Source organism: Nothobranchius furzeri, chromosome 14 (assembly GCF_043380555.1).
Source record: "Nothobranchius furzeri strain GRZ-AD chromosome 14, NfurGRZ-RIMD1, whole genome shotgun sequence".
NCBI lineage: Eukaryota > Metazoa > Chordata > Actinopteri > Cyprinodontiformes > Nothobranchiidae > Nothobranchius > Nothobranchius furzeri.
The window spans coordinates 56283256-56305863 of NC_091754.1; the positions used below are offsets into that span (position 1 = coordinate 56283256).

General features: G+C 44.0%; 3 protein-coding genes across 4 annotated transcripts in view; 1 reads left to right on the plus strand and 2 right to left on the minus strand.

Moving 5' to 3' along the window:
• Positions 1-9958, minus strand: part of LOC107381019 (protein NLRC3) — a 22194-nt gene extending 12236 nt beyond the window's left edge. The window contains exons 1-3 of the mRNA XM_015952482.3: positions 9348-9958; positions 6073-6186; positions 5888-5998 (exon numbers count right to left, since the gene is read on the minus strand). Coding sequence (XP_015807968.3) covers positions 5888-5998; positions 6073-6143 — 182 coding nt within the window. The 5' untranslated portion in view covers positions 6144-6186; positions 9348-9958. The remainder of the gene's footprint in view (positions 1-5887; positions 5999-6072; positions 6187-9347) is intronic.
• Positions 9946-11171, plus strand: nudt15 (nudix (nucleoside diphosphate linked moiety X)-type motif 15). Its single transcript, XM_015952484.3, has 3 exons — positions 9946-10155; positions 10427-10623; positions 10712-11171. The coding sequence occupies exons 1-3, from the start codon at positions 10007-10009 to the stop codon at positions 10819-10821; spliced, it is 456 nt and encodes a 151-aa protein (XP_015807970.3). The 5' UTR covers positions 9946-10006; the 3' UTR covers positions 10822-11171.
• Positions 10978-20750, minus strand: cpo (carboxypeptidase O). Of its 2 annotated transcripts, XM_015952483.3 has the most exons (9): positions 20590-20750; positions 18685-18724; positions 18457-18558; positions 18276-18380; positions 18050-18166; positions 17699-17789; positions 16624-16826; positions 12182-12266; positions 10978-12104 (listed from the first exon to the last, which is right to left on the minus strand). In XM_015952483.3, the coding sequence occupies exons 1-9, from the start codon at positions 20655-20657 to the stop codon at positions 11842-11844; spliced, it is 1074 nt and encodes a 357-aa protein (XP_015807969.1). In that variant the 5' UTR covers positions 20658-20750; the 3' UTR covers positions 10978-11841. The 2 variants fall into 2 exon arrangements, with proteins under 2 accessions (XP_015807969.1, XP_054599157.1); XM_054743182.2 differs by lacking the exon at positions 18685-18724 and having other exon boundaries at positions 20590-20670.
• Positions 20751-22608: the final 1858 nt, after the last annotated feature.

The following is a 22608-nucleotide window of genomic DNA, read 5'->3' on the forward strand; positions in this document are numbered from 1 at the left end:
AAGCGAACGCACCATTAGCTATATAAACAAAACCTAAACTATCAAGCTAACTGTCACGATGGTTGACTGGGTACGGGAGTTGAGCTTGGTAAAGATGTTTGATATCTGGATTATTCGGTAGAGAACTCAGATCAGGGGTTTCAATGAAACGATGACCGAGTGAAGAGCCGGTGCGGCGTGTTCCATATTTAGGCTTGGGTGTGACTGGGAGAATGCCGGGAGTTCCCGCGAGGAGCATGCTGGGAAATGTGGTCCAAGATGGAGGCCGGTTAGCTGGGAGAGGCCGGTCTGGGGGCTTGGGTTCTGACACTAACGTTATCTTAAACAGTTTATTTTGCTGCTGGCGCAGATTAAGATGCCTCATCCTCAGATCATTGTCGCTGGTTTCATCATCGCCCAACAGCCCGTCGCATTCAGTGAAGTGAAGCCAAACTTTAGAGCGCGTTCGCTTTCTTCTAGTCAGAATTTCGGAGTTCAGAGGAGAAAGCGAACGCACCATTAGCTATGTAAACAAGACCTAAACTATCAAGCTAACGTTATCCTAAACATTTTATTTACCTACCGAAGCAGATTAACGTCTCTTTCTGGAGTATTTCTCTCATCCCATGGCACCATCTAGTGGCTGACAAGCATATTACAAAAAAAGTCTGTCGCTCAGTTTTTTTAAGATGGTGTCTTCACGTTTCTTGTTTATAAATGTGCTTCTGTAGCCGACAAACAGAGCTAGAACACGCTGTTTTACAAGCATTTTTCTCGTGTTATGTTGTGTTTTCATATATTTATATTTTAAAGAATTTCTTGTCCGTTAAAAGTTCATCAACTCTGAATCAGCTGAGGTGTTCCTTAAATTTGAAGCATCTAATGGGCCATTCCCATCTGTACCGGGTCGGCCCGGGCCGGGTAGCCCCAGTCGGCCCCAGCCTGGCCCGGTTGATTCCACACATCCTTGTCTTAAGCCCATGTGGGCTGATTCTACCCACCAATCAGAGGCTTGCTCTAATAGAAGGTGTGCATTTGCTGTCAGCAGTGGGCGTGTTGGCCCTGGTCGGCCTGAAGCAGACCCCCTCGGGAAGAGGGCTGAGAATGAGCCTGTGTTGGCCCAGAAAAATACCAGGCCACCCAGATATGTAAACAACCTATGCTACCCGGCCCGGGCCGACCCGGTACAGATGGGAATGGCCCATAAGCGGTAGTCTAACGCTATTGGTTAGTTCTGGTCGGCGCTCAGTTTCCTAATGCACGGAGCTCTGCGGGGCAGGGGGCGTGCTTAGCAAAACAAAAAAAAGGAAAGAAAAAACAGACATATTGCTTACATTATATCAAGTACATGATAAGATAATCACTTTTATGGATTTCTGACAAATCATACATCATTTCTGAAAGTAGAAAACTCCAGAAAGCTACGTTAAGATGGTGATGCCTCACTTAGACCGTTGTTGCTGGTTTCATCATCATCCAGTTACCCGTCCCATTTAGTGAAGTGGACCCCAACCTCAGAGTGCTTCCTCTCTGCCTTGCTGCTTTGTTAACAGCTCGTCCACAGTGACTGACGACATCACGCTCTTGCGCCGGTGTCGGTACAGGATCTGCTCGGGTGCAAGATCGTCTCAGGGTTCTTCGACTGCCGATGACGTCAAAGTACGGCAAACCCACTCGGACAAAATACACTACACATCTATACTGTTGGAAAGAATTTAGTAGTTTCGTTATTAAAATAATGTTTCTAACGACGTAAGTTTGTGTTTATAATGGTATTTGTAAAATAAAACACTATATTGTATTCATAATGTTGAACTCCTCTTTGAGCACATCCCTTGAAGGATCATAGGTATTAGCAACACCTGTGAAATTGTATTTGCAGGAAAGAAGTGTGTCCCATTTATTGAAGTATTTTGTGTTTAGAGTTTTTGACGTCTTGTCCATGCGTAGTTCAGTTACGCTCATAGCTGCTAGCCAAAACTCTGGAGTTAAAAGTTTTCTGGCTTTACTAAAATACCTGTCTGTGCTTATTTGATTGATGGTGGTTTTACAGTGGGGCAAAAATGTATTTAGTCAGCCACCGATTGTGCAAGTTCTCCCACTTAAAATGATGACAGAGGTCAGTAATTTTCATCATAGGTACACTTCAACTGTGAGAGACAGAATGTGAAAAAAAAATCCATGAATTCACATGGCAGGATTTTTAAAGAATTTATTTGTAAATCAGGGTGGAAAATAAGTATTTGGTCAATAACAAAAATTCAACTCAATACTTTGTAACATAACCTATGTTGGCAATAACAGAGGTCAAACGATTACTATAGGTCTTTACCAGGTTTGCACACACAGTAGATGGTATTTTGGCCCATTCCTCCATGCAGATTTTCGAGAGCAGTGATGTTTTGGGGCTGTCGCCGAGCAACACGGACTTTCACTCCCTCCACAGATTTTCTATGGGGTTGAGGTCTGGAGACTGGCTAAGCCACTCCAGGACTTTCAAATGCTTCTTATGGAGCCACTCCTTTGTTGCCCGGGCGGTGTGTTTGGGATCATTGTCGTGTTGGAAGACCCAGCCACGTTTCATCTTCAAAGCTCTCACTGATGGAAGGAGGTTTTGGCTCAGAATCTCACGATACATGGCCCCATTCATTCTGTCCTTAAAACGGATCAGTCGTCCTGTCCCCTTAGCAGAAAAACAGCCCCAAAGCATGATGTTCCCACCCCCATGCTTCACAGTAGGTATGGTGTTCTTGGGATGCAACTCAGTATTCTTCTTCCTCCAAACACGACGAGTTGAGTTTATACCAAAAAATTCTACTTTGGTCTCATCTGACCACATGACATTCTCCCAATCCTCTGCTGTATCATCCATGTGCTCTCTGGCAAACTTCAAACGGGCCTTGACATGCACTGGCTTCAGCAGCGGAACACGTCTGGCACTGCACGATTTGATTCCCTGCCGTTGTAGTGTGTTACTGATGGTGACCTTTGTTACTGTGGTCCCAGCTCTCTGCAGGTCATTCACCAGGTCCCCCCGTGTGGTTCTGGGATTCTTGCTCACCGTTCTCATGATCATTTTGACCCCACGGGATGAGATCTTAAGTGGAGCCCCAGATCCAGGGAGATTATCAGTGGTCTTGTATGTCTTCCATTTTCTGATAATTGGTCCCACAGTTGACTTTTTCACACCAAGCTGCTTGTCTATTGTAGATTCACTCTTCCCAGTCTGGTGCAGGTCTACAATTCTTTTCCTGGTGTCCTTCGAAAGCTCTTTGGTCTTGAACATAGTGGAGTTTGGAGTCTGACTGTTTGAGGCTGTGGTCAGGTGTCTTTTATACAGATAATGAGTTCAAACAGGTGCCATTAATACAGGTAACGAGTGGAGGACAGAAAAGCTTCTTAAATAAGACATTACAGGCCTGTGAGAGCCAGAGATTTTCCTTGTTTGAAGTGACCAAATACTTATTTTCCACCCTGATTTACAAATAAATTCTTTAAAAATCCTGCCATGTGAATTCATGGATTTTTTTTCACATTCTGTCTCTCACAGTTGAAGTGTACCTATGATGTAAATTACTGACCTCTGTCATCATTTTAAGTGGGAGAACTTGCACAATCGGTGGCTGACTAAATACTTTTTTGCCCCACTGTACTTTCTATTAGACTCCAAATGTAATCATTTGGCACGTTTCTAATTCATAATTTGTAAGAATGTTATCGGTTAGCATTAGCATAAGCATTCCTATGGATTTTTCCACGTATATTAGCATTGCGCTAACCACTTGCTGCCAAATTGCAGCCTTTGCGATTAGAAAATCTCCTTTTGTCACATCGCAATTTAATTGCACATGCAGTTAATCGTTCAGCCCTAATATACATGCAGCTCTATGCTAAAAGTGTATTTTCAAAGAGGTAATGATGGATTTCTTTGTAAAAGTTGTCCATCTTTCCAACAGATAAATTTGCCTGGACCAACGTAACGTGATTACGCAATTCCCGTAAGGTTCATGTTCAGCCAATCAACTACTTTGACGTCATCGGTAGTCAAAGGACCCCGAGCCGATCTTGCACCCGAGCAGATCCTGTACCGACACTGGCGCGCGGCACGGATACCGAAAAAAGGCACCGTTTCATATGACGTGAATCGGTACTCAGTCGGTAGTATGGAATTCGGTCGGTGCCTTAAAAAGTACCAAATTCGGTACCCATCCCTACTCTCACGTCAGTTACTTGCAGCACGTGGTCTCACCACAGAGTAGTTCAAAAGCACGGGAATCAGCAAACAGAAAAGGACTAAATGGTGTGTACTCACAGACTGTAGTTTGCCGAATCACTGAGATGGTGCCCTTTAGTATCGTAAAAAAGCCAATGTTTCGTTTATTAGAGTCCTAACTTCATGTAGCAGTTTTGCGCAAATTTTCATGGGTAATTTTTGTTTGCAGAGACTTTGTGCTTTCTTTTCTTTTTTTTTGGAGGGGGGCATTTATTTTGGATATTTAAAACTTCCAGTTCCAGTGGAAATGTTCTTCAATGTACTTTCATGATAAACTTTTAGCATAGTCTCAGTTGAAAATGTTTGCAAAACAAAAATAGTGTCATTTGTCGCAATTATTTTTGAGATAATTTCAGGTCTAGCTAAATCTGTCATTGTGACAGACCAAATTCCACTGGCTGATTCAACTGAGCAATCACAAAAAATTTACTTGTTTAAAGAGCAAGTCACCCCCAAATAAACTTTTTTTTTTGCTGATAAACTAAATAAACGAGTGTCTAATCGTGCTGCAGACACGTGTAGTCAATAATTTGGCACTTCAGTGCATCTTAGTTAAAATTTAAATATTCTGCCTAAAACTGGCAGTGTTGTGCCGTTGTCAGGTAAAAACTCTGCACTGTATTTTAATTTAAATCTGCCAACGCTATTGGCTAAGAGGTACACTATGATGTAAACTGGTACATTATGATGTCACAATGCTGTTGTGAGCCTGTGTGTGTGTATTTGTTAGCAGCTCCGCCTTCTCGGTCTGCCAGGCAACAGCATTTGTTGCATTTTTCAAACATGAAGTGGGAGTGGAGTTAGACTCTGGTAGGGGTTGACTTGCTCTTTAATCAGTGATTTATTCATGTAAGTAATTGTTTGGACGAAAGTGCTGGTGGTCCCCACAAGAAGGGGGCAACTGCAACATCAGCAACAAAAATCCTTCTGATTTGTTTATTTATTTATTTGTTTGCCCGTGAGTTAGTTCTTTCGAGAGGGACTGCACACCATCAGAAAATGTAACACCGCCCCTAGTTAAGGTTAGAAAAATGCCATAAAAGTGGGCGTTGCCAGGAGGCACGAGTGGCATAGCCAAGTTTGGGGAATTTCCATCCTGGGAGGGAGGAGGAGTGGGAGGAGACTGTACCGATGACATGAAATTGTCCTAGCCCCAGTCAATCACAAGTTTAAAATGCAGTAGCCACTGTTCTGCCACAGGGGGCAGCACTGAGGCGTTTTTAGACCTAGATTCTAGATGTAATCAAGTTTACACAAACATGTCAAAAATGCACAGAAACAGAAAGATTGCGTTTGTAAAGACCCAATTATACAGTCAATTATCAAAAACGTGTTATTTTTGGGTTTACTCTTTTAACGACAGATATTTTACATGTTATGCACAAGCACATCGCGGAGGTAACAATCCAGAAAACATCTCCGTCAGCGCATCTGAGCATTATCTCACCCTTTCTCCGCCTCTGGCTGCTGACAGTACGCACAAGCTCGTTCACATGCAAACATGAGCAAGAATCCTAAGAGCAAAGATGTTCCGATGATACCAGAAATGAGGAAAAAGCTCCAACTGACTGAGATTAAACAGAAAACGATTCTCTAACATCATCCAGCCTCCGCTGGAGACCGAGAAACACTTACTGTTGGTCACTGGGAACAATTAGTTTAAAGGCAATGGGAGGATCCTTAGACTGGTCGCTCTTAAAGGACACACAGCTGGGTTCTGATCCAGGTTCTGGTCCAGGTCTTCTCCTGTGAATAATGATGTGGTGATGTGAGCTCTAACACGGTGAAGAGTGGTGGACAGTTAGAGATGATCACCTGACCTCTGAGCTTCACTCTGGCTCTCATGTTCTCTGGGAGGGACTCCCTCCACTCTGTCCCCACACTGATCCATGCTGCTGAAGTCACACCAGCTCACACACACCTTACACCTTCATCTGCAGAGGAAACACGAATCATTCGTCTGCACATCACTGCAAAACCATGAGATCTTCCTCTGACTCATAACTTTCTTTAGAGTGGAACAGAAAACGTGTTGTAGGACACGTTTTTGAGTCCGACTAAACCAGAAAGGTGCGGACCTTTTGAACCCCTCTGCAGTGAATCAGATGGGTACTTTGAAAACTTTTAGTAAATAAAGACTAGTCTCATAAAACATAACTAAACAAAGTCAGCATCACTAAGAGCAGCCAGATCTTGTTGTTGCCAACGATGAACTCAAATTTCATTTCAAGACCATGAAAAAAGAAATCAACCAGATTCTAGAGTCCTGATGCTTCTGAAGACCTGTCGATGACTCGAATCTGCAAAGATTTACAGATTTAAACTGTTGGTATCGTAAAAACTCATCCGTCTACTTTCGCAAACGTCACCTCAGGTCACCTCATGTCAAGTTTACTCACCAGCTAGTCTGGAGTCTTGAGCACAAATTTACATAAATAAATAATTTAGCTTTGTATGAAATCCAGTAATATTTTAGCAAATGGTTTCATTTCTAGTCAGGCTTTATTTAACAAGAAGAATTTATAACAACATATTTTTTTAATTAGAAGAGTTAACGATTAAACCCTGTTGCCTATTTGCTCTAATATTTTATTCTGTTCTAGTTTTATTGTTGAGCATTAAAGGAGATGTCGACGTTATTAAAGGGACTTTACGGAGTTTTGAACTTTTATGCTCGCAATTGCCCCCTCAGGCCAAAAGCGTAATGGCAGCTTCAATAGGAGGCTCGTGCACGAGGCGCGCATGCTGTACGTGCACACTCCTTAATGAAAATAACAGCTGAGACAGTCCCTTGTGTGTGTGTGTGTGTGTGTGTGTGTGTGTGTGTGTGTGTGTGTGTGTGTGTGTGTGTGTGTGTGTGTGTGTGTGTGTGTGTGTGTGTGTGTGTGTGTAGCCTGGAGGACAGAGGACAGGAGAACGTGCAGCTAATTAATTAAATAATTTGGTTCTGTACCTTTCTCTTCAGCACAGCCGACAAAGGTTTATGATGGGTCAGTCCTCCTGCATGCTCAGATCATTCCCTTCCCTTGCTTGAAAAATTGTTCCAAAATGAAAGTTGAACCCACATCTTTTTTATCTGTGAATTCAATGCCGTTCGGCGAGTCTCAAATAAAAATTTGGGCATCTTACTGTAAAAAAATATACCATTAATAAAAAAAAAAGAAACTCTAAATGAACTATGTTCACATCCAGAATCAAACCCAGGTCTTCTGCACGAGAGTCCGACATCTTACTAGATGAGCTATAGCGCCAGTGACGTCTTTTGTTTCTGTAACTTTTATATCCTTGATGACAGCTGACACAACGTTCAAACGGTTCGGAGTGAAAATGGCTATTTTGTTGCTAATTTGCAGGAAATATCTAGAAGAAAGTTCTACAGAAAGTAGCTAAGGGTCCTCAGAAATGTAGCTAGCTTTGTCACTAGGCGTTAGGAACAGCGACAAAGTGGCACTGCCTCTCTCTACTGCTAAAGCTACGGATAGCAAATGCTACGGGCGATGCCTGAGCGTGAACGCGCATGAAGCAGCCTGCTCGACCCGAGCATCTCTCTTTTTCTGTGATTTTACAGAAAAACAGGCAATCACAGTAAAAATGCCAGGGCTCATTCTACAGGACCAGGGCATTGCAGGAGAATGTATGAAGAAGACATTTATTATTTCTATACATGTTTTGGCTGTCAAACTTCCATAATGCCCCTTAAATTATTCAACTTTGAACATTAGATTTGCAGTTACAGCTATATGGTTGATTTATGAGCTCTTTCTCGACAATTGTGGTGTGTGTGTGTGTGTTGTGAGGTACTTGGGGGGGAAAACAGCAGTAAGTTTTATGTTTTTATTGAATTTAGTCTTGTTTTTCTCCTCATACAGCAAATGTTCTACATGATGTAGCAGATGGTAATAAACCAAAAGCATTATGGCCACCCCTGACTGCTTTACACTAAATGCTGCTAGAAAGATAAAGTAGTCTATATATATATATATATATATATATATATATATATATATATATATATATATATATATATATATATATATTCGAGCATGTAGTTTATATTTTCTAATGTAACTTTGCTGCTTTTAACAGCTACCTGTAGAACAGAAATTATTTATTTTTTGATTACATAAGGCAATGAAACATCTTGAGTTGTCTCTCTAAATGTATGAGTGTATTTAGAGGTTGCCTGCTCATGTCAAACTTTACAAATATTTTTGAAGGACCATCAGAACAGATAAAACAAACTTAGCATCTAGATTAGTCTCTATTTGCATTGAATCACGGAGATAATTTCCACATTTTAGCTGTTCTTTACCATGACTTCCTTGAAAATTAGATTTTAGCATCTCAATGTGATTATTGGTGGTAAAATAAAAAATTCGTTGTAAATAAAGTAAAATCAGAGACCATTTTAGCTAAAATGTGCTTTTAGAACTAGAGGTAAGGTAAAGAGGAATACGTGTGAGCAGCGCCCCCTGCTGGAGGGAGACAATACTACTGGGATTATTTTGACGCACTTGCTGTAGTTTTTTTTTAGGGATTTTTGCTGGTAAAAACAGGACTTTAAAGCATATTCATTAGAGGAAAGCATGAATATGCTGCTGTGGAGATTTAGTGACGCAAATGCAAATGTCTGACACTTTAAAGTAACTGAACCTTATGATCATATAATAAAACTTCTCTCTGACTTCCAGCAGCGTTATAACTAAGAACTGCGTGTTTTAATTTAAAAGGAAGCTTAAATGGTTTTTTATCGCGTTTATTACAGAACATAACATGAATACCTACCTTTCTCATCCAGGAGGACATAAAGGTTACCTCCAGCTATGTATCAACTTGCACTGTAACTCGCGTTTTGAGCCGCAAATATCACCTGTTTCCTCTTGGAAGGCTCAGAGAACTAAATTTAAAACTGTCAAGTTGACCTGAGCTGGACTTTGGCTCCAACAAATTGTCTGCATCATGGCTACAGAAAGTGAAAGGTAATAAATAAAGAAAAACTAGCTAATTTCAAGTTCCAAGTACTTTCTGGTGATTACTACAGTTAAATAATACAAGTAAAATACAATCAATAAGTTAAAAAAGAACAATTACTCACCGCTGTTACTTTTGAGACATTATTTCCTTTGAGGGAATGCTGAGAAGTTAGGTGTTTTGTCGGTATGAGTCCCCGTGCCATTTGGGTTTCCTCTTCCGCGCAAACAACGCGCATGCTCTGTAAAAGCTCGTTCCCGGTGCCGCGGGACGTTGTGGCCATAGACACAACTACAGTAGGCGTCATATACGTATTTATATCTGAGTACCAGTGTTTATATATATATGAGTACCACTGCTGCTTTATTTGTTGTTTGAGCTTTCACCGTTGCCGTAGTTTGCCTGTGGAGCGGTGGTACGGGTGGTACGAGAGCGCGCCGGTATCGAGCTCGTACTGAGCATGCGCGTTGATTTGGTGAGGGGCGTAGCCTTATTAGATAATGTGGGCGTAGCGGCGTGTTATGTCGAAATATGTTTCCCTACGACAAACTGTTTCTCCTCGTTTTCTCGCTGTAACACTGTTACTCAAAGCAGCCTACATAACAAAATCACAGATTTGTCAAAATAAACACAACTGATTTGTAATTTACGTACATATCATAGTTGTATTATTTTAAGGGGGAACTCTTAAGGTCCGAGGACCTGGGGGAACTCTTCTCAACATAACACCGGCTTTCATGGCTTCCGCTAGCTTCATCGGTTTAAAAGCAAGTGGTCGTATAGATGTCAGATAAAGTCATCAGACGTCCAGGGGTTGGTGTCGGGGTGCTGGTGACAGACTCTGCCCACCCAGGATGTGTTCTCCTGGGGAAACGGAGAAGTCCAGTGGGCAGGGGCACACACCAGCTACCCGGTGGGCACCTGGAGTTCGGGTATGCGTGTAGGCTACGCTAGCAGTGTTCATTCATAAATCTAGCACAGAAAATGAGTAAACCTTTCATTTATGGATGCCGATCAGCTCACAAAGTGTCCTTCTCAAAATACATAACTTTGGGTTCATATTTTTATAGTTATAAGTTAAATAAATGTTTTCAAATAGAAATTAACTATATTTTTATGGAGTTTGGTGTAAAGGGTAAAGCTAAGGAAGTAAAGGTGATGCCTGAATGAACAATATGTCTCTGATTTCTGTCTCACTGACAGGGAAACCTGGGAAGAATGTGCTCATAGAGAAGTGCTGGAGGAAGCTGGGGTGCACCTGGTGAATGTTCACTTTGCTTCAGTGGTGAACTCCATCAAGGTGCAGGATCAGTATCACTATGTTACCATCATCATGCAAGGAGAACTGGACAGGAGGCGGTCTGGAGAACCTGAAAACCTGGAGCCAGAAAAGAACGAAGGTACAAAAGGTGGAAATTGTGTATTTTCTTTTGAGGCAAGTAGGTTTGTTTGGCTGAGCTGATGGGGAGCACGTCCTTTTCTCCACAGGATGGACATGGACTTGTTGGGAGGAGTTTCCTCCAGAGCAGCAGCTCTTCCTGCCACTGGCTGGGTTGAGACAACAAGGCTTCCAGCCGTTCAGGAACACAGAAACGTGACATTTCCTGTTGTGTTTTTGTCCTAATTGCAACTGTTCCCAACAACGAGCAATTTACCTTAAACATCTTCTTACTGGTTGTAGAATAACCTCTAATCTATTTTTTTCCTGTTTCAGAATTTGTTTTTTATTTAATTGTGACAGTTTGAGGCATTCACAACACTAGCAGAACTTTTATTCAAATGTCATTAAATCAATATAGTGAATCAGATGTAGATCAGCTCCAAGAGTAGATATTTAAAAAATATATTTGTAATTAAATTAGTCATTTTTAACAGAAAAGCATCAGTTTCTGCTTTAAGCTCCATAAGCATTATTTTCTTCAAAGTCATCCAATAAAATGCTTCTCACTAAAAATCAAAGTGAACCTCATTTTGGACAAATAAACAAATTCTATTCAGATTGACAGGCTAACGGTTAGTCATACTCGAGCCAGTTTGGAGGTGGGCTCACGCCATCTTAAATAATACAAAGTACTTCATGCTAATTGTGAAAAAACCTCCAATTATCAGCAATTTAGAATCACATGATTACTTCTGCCTAAATATTATGGACTAGCTAGCTTGGTTGCTAACACTTAACAAGTTTTTATTTTTAACCATTTAATCTAATCAAAATATCGAGATCAGTTATGTTAAGAAGGCGGTAAACATAGCACTTAGCTTGCCCAATTTACTATTTATTTAAAAAGCACTAATAAAAAGCAACAGCGGGTACCAAAACAATAATTTGTATGAGCTAATCTCTGTTTCTCTAATCTGAGGTTGTTGATCTACAACAAATAAAATATTAGTTATTAATTATCTTTCCAGATGATTTCACTGCTAAATGTTTCAACCATCCCTTATAAATCTCAGATAAACATTTCTACTAGTTTATTTATGAAATCTAAATAAGTTAGAGCTGCAAATATTTGATTTATTATTTATACTTTGCCATATCTCTTAAAGTGTATATATTTTTTTCTATCTGAACTTTTTTAAAAGTCACAAATAAACAAATTATTTTAAGTGGTCACATCTCACATGGTGACTCTGGTGACCCCCACAGCTAGCAGCATGCTCCACAGTGTAGCCCCAGTAACCGCTATGGCACCATTAAAGGTCTTGTCGTGGGTGTAAGTGATGATGTGCAGGGCGCCGCTGTAGGCCTCCTCGCAGGTCGGCTGGATCTGGTCCTCAGGAAGCAGGAAGCCGAGTGTCCCATTATCCCTCAGCTCAAAGGTGTAGGTCATAGGGATGCCCTGGATTCGGGCCCAGTCCCTGGATGAACCAGAGTTGGGGTCTAGAGGGGCATATTAGTACATAAAGGTTCATGCAAACCTAATAATGCATTGTTGCTAATTGGTTATTTCCACATACATAAAATGTCCGGGGATGATCCCACTCTGTAGATTTGTCCGTGGACCTTCCGAATGGCTTCAGCTGCTCCCTGTCCTACTTCCATCTGAGGGATCAGAAAACAGCCTTTGTCAGATAATCCTTAAAACAAGCACCATAATTTCAGATGCCCATCATTTAAAACAAACACTGAAGGGCCGGCCCCAATCTAAGGTCAATACTTTAAATACTTTCAGTTCCGTTACACCAAAAATTTTAAGCCTCAACAGCGGCATCTGGCACCACTGGGTGCAAACGCAAGGATACCATAGTTACTAAAGTAACTAAGGTATTTTAAAAGGGATTTATCAGTAATCAGATTACTTTTGAAAGATCACAGTGGCAACTGTTTAGGAATCACACGACTAATGCTCCTCCTTGAACCGTCACCTTATCGTGGTGGAGGAGTTTGAGTGCCCTAATGATCCTAGGAGCTATGTTGTCTGGGGCACTTAGTGCCCCTGGTAGGGTCTCCCATGACAAATTGGTCTTAGGTGAAGGGTGAGACAAAGAACGGTTCGAAGGATCTTTCATGGCGGTTAAAACGAAGAGTCGGAGTACCCGGCCCGGAGGGTTACTGGGGTCCCACCCTGGAGCCAGGCCTGGGGTTGGGGCCCGTGAGCGAGCGCCTGGTGGCCGGGCTTTCGCCCATGGGGCCCGGCCGGGCCCAGCCCGAACCGGATACATGGGCTCGTCCAACTGTGGACCCACCAGCCGCAGGAGGAACATGAAGGGTCCGGTGCAATGTGAATCGGGTGGCAGACCAAGGCGGGAGCCTTGGCGGTCCAATCCCCGGACAAGAAAACTAGTTTTTGGGACATGGAACGTCACCTCGCTGGCGGGGAAGGAGCCGGAGCTTGTGGCAGAGGTTGAGCGGTACCGGCTAGATATAGTCGGACTCACCTCGACACATAGCATTGGCTCTGGAACCCGAGACCTGGAGAGGGGTTGGACACTCTACTTTGCTGGAGTTGCTCCGGGTGAGAGGCGGAGGGCTGGGGTTGGCTTTTTGTTAGCCCCGAGACTCTCTGCCTGTGTGTTGGGGTTTACCCCGGGGGACAAAAGGGTAGCTTCCTTGCGCCTTCGGGTCGGGGAACGGGTCCTGACTGTTGTTTGTGCTTATGGGCCAAATATCAGTTCAGAGTACCCACCCTTTTTGGAGTCCCTGGGACGAGTGCTAGATAGTGCTCCATCAGGGGACTCCATTGTCCTGCTGGGGGACTTCAATGCTCACGTGGGCAATGACAGCTTGACCTGGAGGGGTGTGATTGGGAGGAACGGCCCACCTGATCAGAACTCGAGCGGTGTTTTGTTATTGGACTTCTGTGCAAGCCGCAGTTTGGCCATAACGAACACCATGTTCGAACATAAGGATGCCCACTGGTACACTTGGTACCAGGGCAGCCTAGGTCACAGGTCGATGATAGATTTTGTAGTCGTATCATCTGACCTGTGGCCGTATGTTTTGGACACCCGAGTGAAGAGAGGGGCGGAGCTGTCAACTGATCACCACCTGGTGGTGAGTTGGATCAGATGGCAAGGGAACATGCCGCGTAGACCTGGCAGACCCAAACGCATAGTGAGGGTCTGCTGGGAACGCCTGGCAGAAGAACCTGTCAAGACGGTCTTCAACTCCCACCTCCAGCAGAGCTTTGACCACGTCCCGAGAGCAGTGGGGGACATTGAGTCCGAGTGGGCCTTGTTCCACTCTGCAATTGTCGAGGCGGCTGTTGCTAGCTGTGGTCGTAAGGTGGCCGGTGCCAGTCGTGGTGGCAACCCCCGTACCCGCTGGTGGACACCAGAGGTTCGGGGAGCCGTCAGGCTGAAGAAGGAGGCCTACAGGGCGTGGCTGGTCTGTGGGTCTCCGGAGGCAGCAGACAGGTACCGGATAGCCAAGCGGGGTGCAGCAGTGGCAGTTGCCGAGGCAAAATCTCGGGCGTGGGAGGAGTTTGGTGAGGCCATGGAGAAAGACTATCGATTGGCTCCAAAGAGGTTCTGGCAAACTGTCCGGCGCCTCAGGAGAGGAAGGCAGCAACTCGCTCACACTGTTTACAGTGGGGATGGGGAGCTGCTGACGTCGACTGAGGCTATAGTCGGACGGTGGAAGGAATACTTTGAGGAGCTCCTCAATCCCACCAATGCGCATTCCGAGGAGGAACCAGAGCTGGGAGGCCTGGGGATGGACTGTCCGATCTTGGGGGCAGAAGTTGCTGAGGTAGTCAAACAACTACACAGCGGCGGAGCCCCGGGTGCGGATGAGGTTCGTCCTGGGTATCTCAAGGCTATGGATGTTGTAGGGCTGTCATGGTTGACACGTCTCTACAACATTGCGTGGTCATCGGGGGCAGTTCCTAGGGAGTGGCAGACCTGGGTGGTGGTCCCCATCTTTAAGAAGGGTGACCTGAGGGTGTGTTCCAACTATAGGGGGATCACACTCCTCAGCCTCCCTGGAAAGGTCTACTCCAAGGTACTGGAGAGGAGGGTCCGATCGATAGTTGAATCTCAGATAGAGGAGGAGCAATGTGGTTTTCGTTCTGGCCGTGGAACTGTGGACCAGCTCTATACCCTTGCAAGGGTGATGGAGGGGGCATGGGAGTTTGCCCAACCAATCCACATGTGCTTTGTGGATTTGGAGAAGGCTTATGACCGTGTCCCCAGGGGCACCCTGTGGGGGACGCTCCAGGAGTATGGGGTGGGTGGCTTTCTGTTAAGGGCCATTCAGTCCCTTTACCAGAGGAGCGTGAGTTTGGTCCGCATAGCCGGTAGTAAGTCGGACCTGTTCCCAGTGAGGGTTGGACTCCGCCAGGGCTGCCCTTTGTCACCGGTTCTGTTCATCACTTTTATGGACAGAATTTCTAAACGCAGCCGTGGTGTGGAGTGTGTCGAGTTTGGGGGCAGGAGAATCTCGTCTCTGCTTTTTGCGGATGATGTGGTTCTCCTAGCTTCATCCAGCTCTGACCTTCAGCTCTTGCTGGGTAGGTTCGCGGCCGAATGTGAAGCGGCTGGGATGAGGATCAGCACCTCCAAATCTGAGACCATGGTTCTCGACCGGAAAAGGGTGGCTTGCCACCTCCGGGTCGGGGGAGAGGTCCTACCTCAAGTGGAGGAGTTTAAGTATCTCGGGGTCTTGTTCACGAGTGAGGGTAGGAGGGATCGGGAGATCGACAGGCGGATTGGTTCGGCGTCTGCAGTGATGCGGACGCTGAGCCGATCTGTCGTGGGGAAGAGGGAGCTGAGCCAGAAAGCCAGGCTCTCGATTTACCGGTCGATCTACGTCCCAATCCTCACCTATGGTCATGAGCTTTGGGTAATGACCGAAAGAACGAGATCGCGGATACAAGCGGCCGAAATGAGTTTCCTCCGTAGGGTGGCCGGGCTCAGCCTTAGAGATAGGGTGAGGAGCTCGGACATTCGGGAGGGACTCGGAGTAGAACCGCTGCTCCTCCGGATCGAAAGGAGCCAGTTGAGGTGGTTTGGGCATCTGGTCAGGATGCCTCCTGGACGCCTCCCCGGGGAGGTGTTTCGGGCATGTCCTGCCGGCAGAAGGCCCCCGGGTCGACCCAGGACACGTTGGAGAGGTTACATCTCCAATCTGGTCCGGGAACGCCTTGGGGTCCTGCCGGAGGAGCTGGTGGACAAGGCCGGGGAGAGGACGGCCTGGAGCTCCCTAATTGGGATGCTGCCCCCGCGACCCGGACCCGGATAAGCGGAGGAAGACGAGAGACGAGACGAGAGACGACTAACGCACAATATAATTGACTAAATTTAATGCTGAATTTCCTTTATATTATACACTTTTATATGTCTTTAATCCAACTGCTTTTGTTGGCGTCTCAAAAGCAAAATTACCTTTTAAACCGTAAAAGTACACGCTCAGCAAAGTGTCTTTAAATGCAATACCACCTGTGGCCAGTAGATGGTGATTTGAAACACTGAAACGTGTCAGTTTCTCTCCTAAGAAAACGGAATACTTTTTGCTACTAGTTTTAGATTTACTCATGATTTACTCCTTATCAATGTTTACATTATTCTAATTTCATAATTTAAAAAGTCTGAATGTTTTAAGAGAGTTTATTTGTTTTTGTCTCCTAGTTTGTTCAAGCCCAGAAAAACTGAAGTGGTCCTATTTTGCCCACAGTATTTGACCCTGGATGAACTTTAGTAGATGATTAAAGGTGCAGTATGTAAGAAAATAACGTCATTTTTACTTCATTTCTACATAATGCACCTTTAACTGTGTGAGCCTTGCTCCTGCCTACAGACTTGTTCTCGTTTGGTCTTATCAATGATTGTTAGCTTCTTCTTGCTTCTTGTGGTCTACGTTTTGTCAACTTTTTTTTTTATGCAGAAAATGTTTTTGTCTCAAAGAACACTGGACTTCCAGTGAACTATGAGTGTAGATAGTGTATCTTGGATGTAAATACCAGCTCATCGTAGTTGGAGGCAGTGAAGTTGGGGTTTCCAAAGGGAACTAGTAGTAACTGGCCGTAAGAGTGGATGGTGAGGAAACACAGGAAGTCGTCTATTCGAGTTCCCAAAAAGTACGTTACGGCCTGGGCCTCAGGTTCGGATATGGGCTGAGTTCCACAGTAGGTGGTTGCATTGCAGTCAAAGGATACTCCCACGGCTGTAAATGTGAAGAAGTTTGTTTACAGAAGTCACAAAGTGCTTATTATACAAAAGCAAACATAAAATGAACACCAATGTAACCTCAATTCAATACAGTTTATTTATATAGCGCCAAATGACGACAGAATCGTCTCAAGGCACTTCACTAAGTAAACATTCCAATACAGTTCTGTTCATTAAGCTAAACAGTAAAAGGTTTACTATTTAAGGAGGGCGATGGTGGCACAGGAGTTAAGTGCTAGCCCCGTAATCGGAAGGTTGCAGGTTCGAGCCCCGCTCAGTCTGTTGCTGTCGTTGTGTCCTTGGGCAAGACACTTAACCCATGTTGCCTGCTGGTGGTGGTCGGAGGGACTGGTGGCGCCAGTGCTCGGCAGCCTCGCCTCTGTCAGTGCACCCCAGGGCAGCTGTGGCTACATCGTAGCTCATCCCCACCAGTGTGTGAATGTTTGTGTGAATGGGTGAATGACTGATTGTGTTGTAAAGCGCCTTGGGGGGTTCCAGGACTCTAGGCGGCGCTACATCAAATACAGGCCGTTTACCATATAAGGAACCCAGTAGATTGTATAGTAACACCCCTTCCCTTATCCCCTTCAAAAGCCTTTAGAGCACGGGCACCCAATCCTGGTCCTGCAGGGCCGGTAGGTTTTGTGTTTTTTCTGCTCCAACACACTTGATTCAGTAGTTGAATCACCTGCGCAGCAGCTCATCAGGCTCTGCAGAAGCCTGTTAATCACCTGCTGATTGAAATCAGGTGTTTTGAAGCAGGGTTAACTACAGCATGCTGGATACCGGCCCTCCAGGACCAGGACTGGGCACCCCTGCTTTAGGCAAAAAGGACTGAACTGGTAAAACAAAAGCATCAACACTCACTGCCCCAGTTAGAATCAAAGTTACGGTTGAGATCAACGCCGTAACATCCGCTTGAAGGTCCAGGTGACCTGTTCTTCCTCCACAGTCGAGTCTGAACAGATCAGAATGTTCAGTTAGTCAAAATTTATCAAACAGCCTCTTGACATTTCTCCAAATGGTAAAAAGCTCTTCTTACTTCCCCTACATCTTATGCCATAAAGAGATGGTTTTATACGATGGTGGAGCATCAGAGAATCATTTTCTTCAGTGATTAAGCAAATTTAATTGATTTACATAATAGCAAATCCTTTCATGTCCTGCTCATCTGTATCAATGGAACTCAAGATAATCCATCAAAACACAAGAACTAACGGTGTTGTCCTTCCAGGAGTAGACGTAGCCGTCGATGTTGAGCACCGGCGTGACATAGAAGTCCATGTTCCTCATCATCTCCTCCATTTTTGTGTCGGTTTTGTATGTTTGGAGAATCTGATTTGAAAGAACGAACACATTTCATCAGATTGAACTAATATGGGTTGCATATTTCCCTTCATCATAACTGACTCTTACTTTTTATGAGCGGTTCGTGGTCTCCTACCTGTTTGACAAAGTACTGACAAAAAGCTGGAGCGATCCATTCTCTGGCATGAATCCCACAGTCCATCCAGACAGCCTTCTTTTTTGTATCAGTTTTCAGGCCGATCTGGAAAAACAGTTTAAACCTGACTAAACATCAACAAAGACCATTGTGCAACTTTATGGTTTATGATTTGTTTTACCTTCAGCAGCTTAATTGTCCTCTTTTCATAAGTCTTCCCATAATCCACTATGGTCATGACATCGGGGTGATCCTTCTCCATTTGAGTCATCCAGTTACTGATCTGTAAGGTTCGTCATTGGACCGTTCAAAATAATGTGTGTGTGTGTGTGTGTGCGTGTGCGTGCGTGCGTGCGTGTGTGTGTGTGCGTGCGTGTGTGTGTGTGATGCAACAATCAGGTTGTCTCACCTCTTCCATGGGATGGTATTTGAAGTAATCGTACTCCGCTCTGTTGTTCACAAAGATACTTTATTAATCCCAGAGGGAAATTAGAGTTTCAGTACACACAATTCAGAGATCAGACATACATGGGCAAGACACATGACAAGAATTGGTGACTGTGGTCATTCGCAACCCTGAGTCGCGCTACCTTAATAGAGATAAGAGGGTAACATGAAGATTGGTTCAGGTGGAGGGAAAAAAAGGCACTTCAGAGCTACCCACCACCAGGAGGGCATCTTTGCTCTGCAAAAAAACACCTCAGACAGATATGCAACAGACTTCAGACAACACAACATAAGTGTCCACTAGGTGGGGTGGTGGGTTGGGATTATCCCCACTTCAGTTGCTGCAGCCACGATAAGCAGCGCATGTCACCTCAGTGTGGATAGGGGGAGGAGCATTGAGGGTTGGAGGGTTGCAGTGACCCTGGACGCTTCTGCGGCCTTCCCACAGTCCCGCCCAGGCTGGGATAGGAGACAGAGTTGAGTTGCCATAGCGACGGCACATTCCACATATCTTCTGAGGGGGGAGTTGCAGGCTCAAGGTCGCCAGATTCCGGTTAGAAATTGTTTTGGGGCCAGACAGAGATAATTTCTTCTCTGTCTTAAAGTTTGTTGGTCCTCAACCTCTCAAAATCCCAATAATGGACATTAATCTATCCCAATCCGTGCTGATTCGTCCACTCTCTCCTTGATGGCATCCATCTTTTGTGCCAATGAATGAATCTCGGCCAAAGTCCCAAGCTTACGATTCATCTCGACAGTTATGTGAGTCTGTGAATTCACAGCGCGGTGCAAACCATCTCTGAGCTCCTGGATCAGGCCAATATTCCCCGACAGCTCGTTAATTTTCAGGTAAGCCTCCAAGGCCAATGAGCAGGTAACCTGACACCAACACCACCAATATCCACATGTCTTCAGAGTCCTCCACAGACAGCTGAGAAAGACAAATCAAGTTCCACTGTTTCCAGGAGTCCATGATGTGTCCAACTGGGTCTATCCCGGCGGGACATCCGGGAGCCCCTTCCACCGTTCTCATCGTTGAAAAAATTTTATCAATCGCGTTGAGAGACCAACTGACGAGATCCATTTTAGTGAATTCCAGTTTCCAGAAAAATGCAGACGCAGCCGTGCACCCAGCACACACAGACAGACAAAGGCCTTGAGGATACGATATGGAGGAGAGGAGGAAAAAAGCGTCTGCACCCTCCAAGAGCCATTAGATGTTCGTTTTCAAGAATGTAAGATCAAGAACATTAGCTCCAACTTGGAAAGTGCCTTTCCTGCTGTTAGGTAATTCCTTCTGAACACAGATTCCCATTAATCCACAACACAACTATTTCTAACACTAACACATAAGGTGGGAGTGAATGTGCTATTCCAGTGTGCTGGAAAAACACAGTCCTAGACACCAATAGTAAGGCAGGGTAGTTCCGGAAGGTAGCTAGAACAAGAACCCCAGGAAGTGGGTGGACCCTAAACTCCGCTGGTGGAGGATCTGAAGAAGAAGCAAGAAGCATCCTTTCTGACCCCTTTGTCAACAGGAACTCAGAGGGAGGAATCCCTGAAACTCCTAGGAACTGAAGCTCGGAGAGCGAACTCCCGCTGCAACCACTTGAGGAAATGGAGTTTGAATTTGGTATGTCTACCCCGATTGCATCCATGGCTAGAACAAGAAGAGATCATGGCAGCAGCTGTGATGTGGGCAGCGGTTGTTGCATCTGCCTGGAGATTCAGGTGTCTGGAGGACTACAGCGTTGCAGATGAGAAGGAGAACTTAAAATGTACAAAATCACGTGGATTGTAAAGATTGCAAAAAAGACAACTGATTTATCAAGAAACGTAGCAGTTTTTCTTTCTTTCTAAAACTCACCTTTCCACTGTTACTGCCCTCCCCGATGCAAGCAGAACCACAAAGCTGAGCCCAAAAAGTTTAAACATGGTCGACTTTATAAAAAACAAAATAGATAAATCTTAGTTTGCTGCTCTCAGCTCACCTGCTTGGACACTTTTGTCTCCACCGCAGAGCAATTACAGTATATGCGCTATCAGAATTTCAGTTAATGATTCATCTTTAGTGAGTCTTTATTACTTTACACATGTACTTTACACACACACACGTTTGTATTTCAGAGGGTAATTGTTACGGCTGTTTGATAAAAACTCTTGCACACACCTTTTTGTGTTACGGTCTTCATTTTAATACCCGTGCCTGGTCGTAACTAGCCTGGCCTGCCAGACTCGTCCTCAGTTTAATTCTACACAGAGAAAGAGTCTGGTTACTCACAGACAGGGAGGCGCATGAGGGGCGGGACTAGCCAGCTCAAAAATAACCAAAAAGAGTTCTCAGACTCTTTCTCTGTGCAGAATTAAACAGAGGAGGAGTCTGGCAGGCCAGGCTAGGTCGTAACAGCCATTTATATTATATTATATATATATATATATATATATATATATATATATATATATATATATATATATATATATATATATATATATATATAGGGTTTTCAGTGAACTTGGCCTTTCAAGTAATCACACTTGTCAGCAGTAGTATTTTTCAGAATTATTACCAAATGTTCTGCTCCCTTTGAGGCTAAATACAAGTACATATATGAGCCTCAAAAATGAGTTAAAGTAAGCTGTAACGAATCTTGTGGCTTATAATGTGGAGTTTCTATTGAAAATTAGAGGTTACTCTGCATCAAAAGAATAAAAGAAATATAGAGCCAGTGCTTAGTGATAATGTGCTGTTAATGACCCGTTTAAAAGTCGTCCAGGTCACGGAAACCATAAAAGGGTCCAGAGGGTACAAGGCCATGAAAGGAAGAGCTACTCATTCATGTCTGGTTGGTCAAACGCACGAGCCAGAAATGTGGCTAAACTCTAAATCAACAGGCAGCCATCTAAAGTCTGATTAGGAGGATCCAAAAATAAAAGTTGTTGAATAAAACATAAAACATATTTGCGCGTGTAGCAATCAGTATGCCTTGTGCAACCTCAGAAACCGTTTGTCTCATCGTGCCAGCCACTGAGACAACAGTGTGTCTTTCTGCATTTAAAGCCACTTAAAAAATGTTTTCCCAACTTTTCTTTCATCTCTGAAATGAAGATGGAATGTATTATCGTTTCTAGAGGATAAAGCCTTTTCTGTTGGTGCACTAAAGTCAGATCTGAGGGGTAAAGGACAGGACTTAGTTTAAAAAAGTCACGAGGACATTGCTTCTATGCGTTTTTGTTTATTTAGGTTGTAAATGTTGATTATGTCATGGTTCAGTGGAGGCAAATTACAAGTCTTCCTGCTGTTTTTATCACTTATTTTATTAGTAAAGTTATAAAACTATGTGTAATTAGCTTTTTATGATTATTCTTAGTAATCATTAAAAATATGTTTTACATTTTGTTGTATTATAAGATAAAAGTTAGCCATATTCCATAGAACCTCCATGATACATTGAACCGTTTTAATCAATCAAACATGTATTTTTATATAATTTTTAAAACAGTTAGCCAAATAGTGAATGTAATGGTCCCCACTGTTCTGGTCGGGTGGCTCAGCTTTAGCTGCACTTAATGTATACGCACACTGGAGGTTTTATAGCTCAGCCTCCTCAGAAAATGTTTTTTGGTCTGTTACCTTTTAGCAAAATGTACATGCACAAAGGTTATGCAACCAGCAGGTTTGAAAAACAACAAAGCTGCAGCTGCAGAAATACACTGACCCCAACTGGTCACTAGATGGCAACATTTCTCCACTTTTCTCTTTGCACTTTCAGGGTTTTTCAACAGTTTTACTCCTCAGACACAAGAAAGAGACATTTTGATTGATGAAAAATGTTGATTCTGAGCCAGTATGTTGCCCCTTCTGTATCCACAAATTGCTCTAATTTTA

Excerpts from the sequence above, each read along its gene's own strand:
- nudt15 (XM_015952484.3), top strand. The coding sequence starts at position 10,007 with ATGTCAGATAAAGTCATCAGACGTCCAGGGGTTGGTGTCGGGGTGCTG. Across the intron at positions 10,156-10,426 it reads GGTGGGCACCTGGAGTTCGG|GGAAACCTGGGAAGAATGTG; the intron begins GTATGCGTGTAG and ends TCTCACTGACAG. Across the intron at positions 10,624-10,711 it reads GGAGCCAGAAAAGAACGAAG|GATGGACATGGACTTGTTGG; the intron begins GTACAAAAGGTG and ends TTTTCTCCACAG.
- cpo (XM_015952483.3), bottom strand. The coding sequence starts at position 20,657 with ATGTTTAAACTTTTTGGGCTCAGCTTTGTGGTTCTGCTTGCATCGGGG. Across the intron at positions 17,790-18,049 it reads ACTCCTGGAAGGACAACACC|ACTCGACTGTGGAGGAAGAA; the intron begins GTTAGTTCTTGT and ends TGATCTGTTCAG. Across the intron at positions 12,267-16,623 it reads CCTCCAACTACGATGAGCTG|ATGGAAGTAGGACAGGGAGC; the intron begins GTATTTACATCC and ends CTGATCCCTCAG.